At 35.7% G+C, this 8,631-nt stretch overlaps 1 protein-coding gene across 1 annotated transcript; it reads right to left on the bottom strand.

The window, feature by feature from the left end:
* Positions 1–5,763: 5,763 nt before the first annotated feature.
* Positions 5,764–8,119, bottom strand: LOC149144874 (plant intracellular Ras-group-related LRR protein 6-like). The gene is made up of 4 exons (XM_089452295.1): positions 7,959–8,119; positions 6,603–6,894; positions 6,351–6,517; positions 5,764–6,244 (listed from the first exon to the last, which is right to left on the bottom strand). The coding sequence occupies exons 1-4, from the start codon at positions 8,117–8,119 to the stop codon at positions 5,764–5,766; spliced, it is 1,101 nt and encodes a 366-aa protein (XP_089308421.1).
* Between the last annotated feature and the right edge of the window lie 512 nt (positions 8,120–8,631).

Here is an 8,631-nt window from a genome sequence, read left to right as displayed (position 1 = left end):
TTTTATTACATACCCCTTTGGGAATAGCCATTACCGATATGGGGTAAATGGGAATTGATTGGAGGATTGATTTCAGTAGCACTAGTCTTGCTGCTATATTCAGAGACCTGAAAGCCCAGTTGGCTAATCTATTCTTGAGTTTCTCTAAGGTAGGCTGCCAGTTAGCTATTCTCAGAGGATTGATAGCTAGTAGCGTGCCCAAGTATTTTGTGGGGAATTCTCCCAATCTGAATCCCAAAGTCCTAGTCAAGTGCCCTTTAACCGATTCAGGAGCGTTGAAGATGAAGGTGTTCGATTTGTCCTTGTTGATTTCAGTACCTGAAGCTTCCATAAATACCTCCAGTATCCCTTTTACCCTTTTGACTTCTCTCAAGGAAGCAGTACAAAATAGCATGATATCGTCCACAAATTGTTGATGCGTTACTGGAAGATTGTTGCCCCATGGTCTCAGACCTTTTATTTTCCTCTCTCTCAGCTCTTTTTTGAAGTATCTTCCGAATCCTTCAGCTGCTATAATAAATAGAAATGGTGATAATGGGTCGCCTTGGCGTAATCCTCTTGTGGCATTAAAAGTCGAGGTTGGAGTACCATTCAAAAGAATGGAGAAATTTGGTGTAGAAATCATGCTGCGGATCCAATTCACCCATCTATTGCAAAACCCAAAAGCCTGAAGAATTGACTCTAAATAGTTCCAATTTAGGTGATGATAAGCTTTTGAGAGAGCAAGTTTTATCATCAGTCCTGGTTCCTTTTTTAGTTTCAGGGTATGAATAACTTCCTGGGATACTACCAAACCATCTAAGATCTGTCTCCCTTCCACAAACCCTGCTTGTTCAGGGGAGATTATACTAGAGAGGATTGGCTTTAGTATTTTGACCATTAAAGAGGCAATGATCTTGTATATTACATTACAAAGCGCAATTGGGCAGAAACCTTGATTTGTTTCCACAAGAGCAGTTTTAGGAATAAGAGTTAAAAGGGTTGAGTTTAGGCCTGGCCATACCTTTTGATGTCTGCGCGATTCCTCCACCACTTCCAGTATGTCTCGTCCTAGGAACTGCCAGCTTGCTTGGTAGAATTCTGCTGTAAATCCATCTGGCCCTGGGGCCTTGTTTCTTTTCAGACCTTTCACTATTTCCTCCACTTCCTCCAGGGTTGCTGCCCTCATCAATGCTAAGTTTTGGTCCCTAGTGACCAACTCTGGGATCTCATTACTTATTCTTCTTATAGCCTCTGTTCTGTTCCTTTGAGGTTCAGTGAGCAGTTCCTTGAAGTGTCCTACCAGTTCCTGTTCCAATTCTTCGTGTTGGGTTATACGTTGTCCTCCCTCATTTTGAATTGAAAAAATCCTATTCCTTTATCGGCGCTGAATCATGGCTTGATGAAAAAACTTCATGTTTCTCTCTCCTTCTCTGAGCTAGTTTATCTGGGACTTTTGCTTCCATAATATTTCTTCCTGTTTCCTGTGTTCCTCAAGTTGGCCTATTACTATGCCCTCTTCTCTACTTCTCTCTTCATTCCTGCCTTCCAATATATTCTGCTGTTGCAACTCCCTCATTTTTTTCTCTAACCGTTGTTGTTCTTTGAATATATCTCCGAATTCTTCTTTATTCCACTTTTTTATTTTCCCCTGAGTTCCTTAAATTTGAGTTGAAAAGTTTGCATCTTACTTCAACCACTCTGTTGGCTTGTAGTCCACCATTCTTCTACCTTTGACATAAACTGATGATTATTGAGCCAAAATGCTTCAAACCTAAAGGGTCGATTTTTAGGACTCTGTTTGAGGTCGATTTCTAACTTGACTGGCCAGTGGTCTGAGCCTATTGCAGGGAGGATCATAGCCTCAATGTATACATCTCTATTCATGATTTGTTCTGAAACTAGGAATCTATCCAATCTCGATGCTATTTGGCTTGATCCACCTCTATGATTATTCCATGTGTGGGTACCAATTATTGTTTGAATATCCACCATTCTCTCTTCCGATATCATATCTCTAAATTCTTCCATATCTGATTCTATTTTCCTTAATCCTCCTCTCTTTTCTGCTAGGGTTGTGATCATATTGAAATTGCCGCCTATAATCCATGGCATCTCTTGGTAGAGTATTCTTGCTGATTTCATATTATGTAGGAATCCTTTGCGTTCATTTGGTAAGTGTGGTCCATAAACTCCTGAGAGGGCAACCCATTCAGAGGATCCTATCAATCTAAACATACCTGAGAGGATTCGAGGGAAACTTATCTAGTTTCCAAATTGGACTTCCTCAGTATTCCATAGGATTGCCAATCCTCCTACGCTGCCTACCGCATCTTGCCCCATTACCTCATACTGAGTATTACCCCTGCTCATTATTTCTTCCATTTTTTCATGCTGATCTTTGTTTCTTGAACTATCATTATACTTGGTTTGTCTTTTTTCAGTCTATCTCTAAAGTATCTCTTCTTCCCCCTACTGTTAAGACCTCTAATGTTCCAGCTTGTAATTATCATCTTAATAATTTTGGGGTTTGTTGAAATACCTCGGATAAGGGTATGACTCTTCCTGAATTTACCAGCATCTCTCCAACCCCTTGTAATGTTTCACTCATCAAGCGCCGACCTCTTTTCCTTCCTCCTTTGCTAGAGCTACCCGTTCCTGAGTTTTGCTCCCCTTGCGTTCCTATCTGTTCCAATTTATTTGCTGCCAATTCCCCTGTCTTTTCCTTATATTTTTGGAATTCTTCTTTGTATCTTTGTTTCTGCTCCTGAGGAATGAATATCTCATCTAAATACCTCCTTTCATGTAACAATTTCCTCATTGTACGTTCCTCTTATCCTCCTTTGTCTTTCTTCATATCTACTTCCTTTTGAGTTTTTTCATTTGCTTGTTCCTCCTTCTCTTATACTTCTCCTTGTTCTGTATCCTCTTTTCCTGCTTCCTGCTTTTCTGTTTCTTTTAATATTTCCATTGGTTCCTCATCGCTAACCTCCTTTTCCATTCCTAATTCCTCCTCCTGGAGGATTTTGAATTTATTCTGCGTTTCCAACGATATATTTTCCTTGGGTGGTTGTTGTTGAGGCATACTTTTCCCTGATCTCCTTTTGTTCTGCACTTCTTTAAATCCCTCTTCCTCTCGTCCAGGGTCCTTTGCTGGTATTCTTTCCTCTTCTTTCTTGTCTGTTGATTCCTCTATCTTATTTAAAGGGCATTGTCTGTAGAGATGTCTGTATTCATGACATCTTCTGCATCAAAACAGAATATGTTTGTAATCCACTGGTTGTTGCCAAACTTCATCATGATATTCTATTTCGATAAAATCTGGGAGAGGTTCAGTAATGTTCATATACACACATATCCTAGCGTATGACGTATACCTCCCTCTTTTGGTGGATTCAACAACTTTCACGAATGACCCTATTGCATTACCTATCCCTTCTAGGATCTCCGGATCCCAGAACTCTATTGGCAGTTCGAAAAGTCTAATCCAGACAGGGGCTGCTAACATTTTCTCCTTGTCTGGGTTGTCGCAGTCCTCCCAGTGTCGCATAAATAAACCAACATTATTCATAAACTATGGACCTCCCTCAAAGATCCTTTCCTTAACCTCTGTGTTGGAGAAGATAACTGTGACAAAATACTTTAGCCCCTAGTTTTAATTCTACATGTCCCTTCGGTTTCCATCTCTGTTGTATCCATTTGGAAAGATCTTTCTCTGACGGCCAAAACCAAATAAACTTACATATTAAGGCATAATCCCTCATGTAGCTTCTATACTCTTCAAGTCTATTGTTTGGGATTACGAACCTGAGTTTTTTCAAAGCCCTTGGAAGGCATTTTCCACTCAGACCCGTTTGCCAGCTAGTTCCCTTTATTGGGTTTTCTCTGTTGTTTTCCCTTGGCCCGTTCCGCATTCGGTCCCTACTCGACTCCCCTGCTGTCATCTTCTTATAGGAGGGGATCTCTCCCCTCCCCGCGCTTGCTGCCATTAAGCTTCCAATTACCACTGATTTCTACGCACTCTTCTTTGGTAATGGCTGCGATTCTCTGGCTTGGGCTATCTCAAGAGGGTCTGTGTTCACAGCGTGTGGCCTTGGCTCCAAGGCTGCGATCGTGGAAGGCTGATCGAGCCCTCACTGTTTCGTAAACCCTAGCTCCACCATCGGCTCCGACCTCCCGTCAATTCAATAGCCATATACTAACACATACAAATGAGATATAATTATGTTAAAATAAATAGGATAATTTCGAAATACAATTCTACTTAAAAAAGATAAAATAAATAAATTACAATTAGATTAAAATAAATATAACTTATGATAATTTTAGAGAATAAATTTCAAAATTATATCAAATATAAAAATAAGTAAATGTGATAAAAAAAAAAAAATCTAGCCAATGAATGCAATCACACCTTGTGGCAATAGATGCTCTATATACTAGATGAGAAATGGAACAATAAAAAAATTGTCAACTCAATTTAAAAATTAAAATAAGATGATATGTTGCAATAAAGCCTTTCATAAAAAATTAAAATAAAGAAGATTACATAATGTCATCTCAATTCAAATATTCAAATTATACATATATTAATATTATACACATATAATATATGATAAAATTAAAATAAAGAAAATTACATAATGTCATTTCAATTCAAATATTCAAATTATACATATATATTATAAAAAATTAAAATAAAGAAAATTACATAATTTCATCTCAATTCAAATATTCAAATTATAGATATATATTAATATTATACACGTGATATATGATAAAATTATACATATATATTATAAAAAATTAAAATAAAGAAAATTACATAATTTCATCTCAATTCAAATATTCAAATTATACATATATATTAATATTATACACGTGATATATGATAAAATTAAAATAAAAAAATTACATAATGTCATCTCAATTCAAATATTCAAATTATACATATATATTAATAATGTCATCTCAATTCAAATATTCAAATTATACATATATATTAATATTATGCAGATATAATATATGGTTCTAATGGAAGACATATCGAAGTAAGTGCAAAAATTATAAAGAAAATATCAAAAGATGATGGATAATATATGAAGATGTGCAATATATATAAAAGATAAATAATATATTTAAATTATACATTCATATGGTCATATAAATTAAAATAATAACATCTTATATCATAATTTGATATTTAAATTTAATTAATTGATATATAAAAGAATAATACTTCCAATATTTTTTTTTACTAAATTATATATATATAGTTAGGTCGATAGGCCTTCCTATGCATCAACAATCGCCAGTTCTTTTACCCTGCTCCATTCGATTAGTTGAAACACTTTCAACCGTTGATTTGAAGTGTGACTGCTTTTTCCAAATATTAATTGGTTTTGCAGTTTGCATACATGCAACAATAAAGTTGGAAACATTCCTATAGGAAATATCTGATCTTAGAACTTTGTGTACTTGCAACAATAAAATTGGAAACATTCCTTTCATTCTCTGCCAACATCGAATTCCCATATTAAAAATATCTACACTTCACTCACTCTAATTGGAAACAACTATTACAACACATCGCGCAAGATATTTCTTGACATGGAGATCAAGGCATCACATTGGCAATACATGTCACTATAAAAAGCCTCAAGCCGTGTGCATAACCATTCATTTATCTGTTAGAGAAAAACCAAAGAAGTTATTATTATATTAGATTGAAAATGGCTTTTTCTTCGTTTGCTGTCATAACTTTATTTGTAATATCTCTTGTTTTTACAGCGGTGCCTTCTTTTCTTTGGTCTGCCAGATGTACTCTTTAATAGCATCTAGACCCCGATCTACCACTTGGGGATGGGGCACAACCAGAGGATTCCCTTCCACCTTAAGAAACTGCAACTTTTCCAATCGCCCAATAGACGAAGGCAATGCAGTGATTTGATTGTAACTGATATTTAACTTGATGAGAGATGTGAGACCCTCGATCGATTCTGGGAGAGACACCATATAGTTAAAATTGCTGCTGAGATCCAGGTACTCGAGGTTCATCAAGTTCTCAAGATCTTCTAGAAGGCCTCCAAGCCTATTCGTGTGGACATCCAGAAAGCGGAGAGACATCATGTGGGAGGTGGAGTAGGGAAGATGTGTGAGCTTATTGGAATGAACACATAGCTTCCAGAGGTTCAACAGTTCGAACCCCAGCCCCTCAGGTAGTCGTATGAGTTGGTTGAAATTGGCCATCAATTCTTCCAGTGAACTGAAATAAAAATTAAATGTCATCGGTCAAATATCACAAAAAAATGGCGGGGGTTTGAGTGAAAAGAAATTAGAAAGACAACTTTGAGATGCTTTGATTAGCCTACCGGCAGCTTTCAATATTATCAGGAAGCACAACAAGAGAATTCCCAGAAGCTTTGAAAACCTTAAGATTCACAAGACGCCTGATGGAATCCGGTAGTGATGTAAGCTGGTTTGACTGAATGTCCAAATGAGTAAGATTCACGAGACTTGTCACAGAATCAGGCAAAACCTGCAATAAACAATTGAATCAGCGTCAGTTTGAGGTGAGAGATTCCGGCCGACTGCTAATAAATAATAGTCTTGAAACAATGTACCTGTAAGTTATTATTAGAAAGGTCAAGCTTGACGAGTGTAGATGACAGTTTCGCTATTTCATGTGGAACACTATGAAGGAGAAGCCCGCTAAGGTCAAGCTCATGAGAGGAGATTTTATGAGAATCTTGATTTAACAGTGCTACAATTTGTTTTTCAGCCTCTTGAAATTCGGATGTGTGGCTATCCGAGAGAATTTTCGTGTCCTCCTTCACATTTTTCCCATTTATCATAGGATTCCCATAGATTTGGTACTGCTTCGTTAGCTTTAAGCACGACTTCGCATGGAAGACACTGCGATTCAACAATTTAATCACTTATGGACACTGATGGCTCATAAACAATCTGTTTGGTAATTTTCTGTTTCCTTAATTTGTTTGTTTTTTGTAATTCATTCTTGAGATATATGGGGCAATCTAAAAAAAATGGTTTTTCTATTTATAGAGCACGTTAAACAGGGATATCTTAACTCTGGTAGCTTATTAGTTATCTCTCTCTCAGGCAGTCTAATGTAAAGCTATATCAGGCAGTCTCATTGAAAGCTAAGATGGGTTTGGGTGGTGGAGCGCTCCATCAATGTGCTGTGTTGTGTTGTATTTTTTAATGTGTTTTGGAAGAGGATATAAACAATAGGAAAACAAGTCTTATCACTAATTTTGGTTTTAGATTTTTGAAATCGATAAGGTTTTCCACAAACCAATTAACTCTTCTAGAAAAATTCAACAATTCCAATTTAATAATCCTATTTGCCTCTCTTTGTACCTTTTGGGACAATTGCTAGTTATATAATTAATGCTACTAGTACATTCCATTTCCACTTCAAAACAGCTCTTGTGACAAAACCTAAAGCAGAATAAAACCTAAAGGAGAAATGCTGAAGTCATTGAGTTCAAATTAGTGTCATTTCAAGCATGTTGAAATAACCTTTGATTTTCTCCTTTGTTAAGTTTGCTAATTTACTTTAGTTTAGTCTTATTGTTGATGTTTTCCATGTAATCTATTTAGCTATTTTGAAAACTGAGAAGAATAATAAGTGTGTCGTAGTCAGTTTAGAATTTACTTTGTCTTATTTTTTATGTTTTTCATGTAATCTATTTAGCTATTTTGAATATTGAGAAAAACAATCTCTATTCATTCTTCCTCACAGTATAATAGCTTTAGGTCGCATAAAACCTGAGAGAGAAACCATAGACCAATTACTTAAAAAAAAAAAGGAAAAAGACGAAGTTAATTATCTCGGCTAAGGCTGGGAAAGTTAAAAAAAGAAAAAAGGGCACCCATGGTCAGAGGAGCAAATGCGTTTATCCACTCAAACTTCCGAAAATGAAGAAAAACGCGGGGCTCAGCCACAAGCCTACAGGTTAAAGTGCTGCGCAAACAAGCAAGTCACCAGCATACCAGAAGGCTCCAGGAAGTTGGCCCCGTTGTCGTTGAATCTGTTGAAAGTTGTGTATGAAGGTTCATGTATTTTAAACTTTATAAGGCTTTGACGTGAGCCTTTAAGGAATTCGAAAGCCATTATTTGTTTGAAATATTTTTTAAAGGGTTATGTTTAAAGGGTTCTTTAAACATAGTTTTAAAATGTTTTATATAAAAAATATTGAAGGGACTTTCATTTGAAAGGAGAGGAGTTATATTAAAAAAACGGTTGTTTTTTTTTTCTTTTTAAACAAAAGAATGGAAAGGGTTAAAAAAGAGATGCTTTATTACCCAAAAAAAAAAAAAAATTAGTAAAAATATTCAAAGGATTTGAGAATCTAAAGTTTGTAAGGTTTATGCATGTTTTTTTTTTCAAGTTTTTTTAAATCTTGAAAAAGAAAAGTGTTTTTTTAAAAGAAAAAAACATTTATATTTTGTGAAATGGCTTTCTCAATTTTTTTTTCACAAATCTTGATTTTGTTTGGTAAATGTTACGAGTTTTGGTCTTTAAGAATGCATACTTTTTTGCAAAATTAAGAATGTTGGGATATCCTCTCGTTATGTAGAGCTGATCCAAGAACAATTAGTAGCCATGAACAATAATTAGAGGAA

Source organism: Pinus tabuliformis, chromosome X, assembly GCF_031772625.1.
Source record: "Pinus tabuliformis cultivar Carrire ecotype Pingquan chromosome X, CPIR1, whole genome shotgun sequence".
NCBI classification, from domain to species: Eukaryota; Viridiplantae; Streptophyta; class Pinopsida; order Pinales; family Pinaceae; genus Pinus; species Pinus tabuliformis.
Note: the sequence above shows the minus strand (reverse complement) of the source record. Positions and strands in the feature narration are given on the sequence as shown.

Coding starts and splice junctions, on each gene's coding strand:
- LOC149144874 (XM_089452295.1), bottom strand. CDS start 8,119: ATGGCTTTCGAATTCCTTAAAGGCTCACGTCAAAGCCTTATAAAGTTT. Junction 6,518..6,602: donor TTTCTAATAATAACTTACAG/GTACATTGTTTC, acceptor TGTTTATTGCAG/GTTTTGCCTGATTCTGTGAC. Junction 6,245..6,350: donor GATAATATTGAAAGCTGCCG/GTAGGCTAATCA, acceptor TTTTTATTTCAG/TTCACTGGAAGAATTGATGG.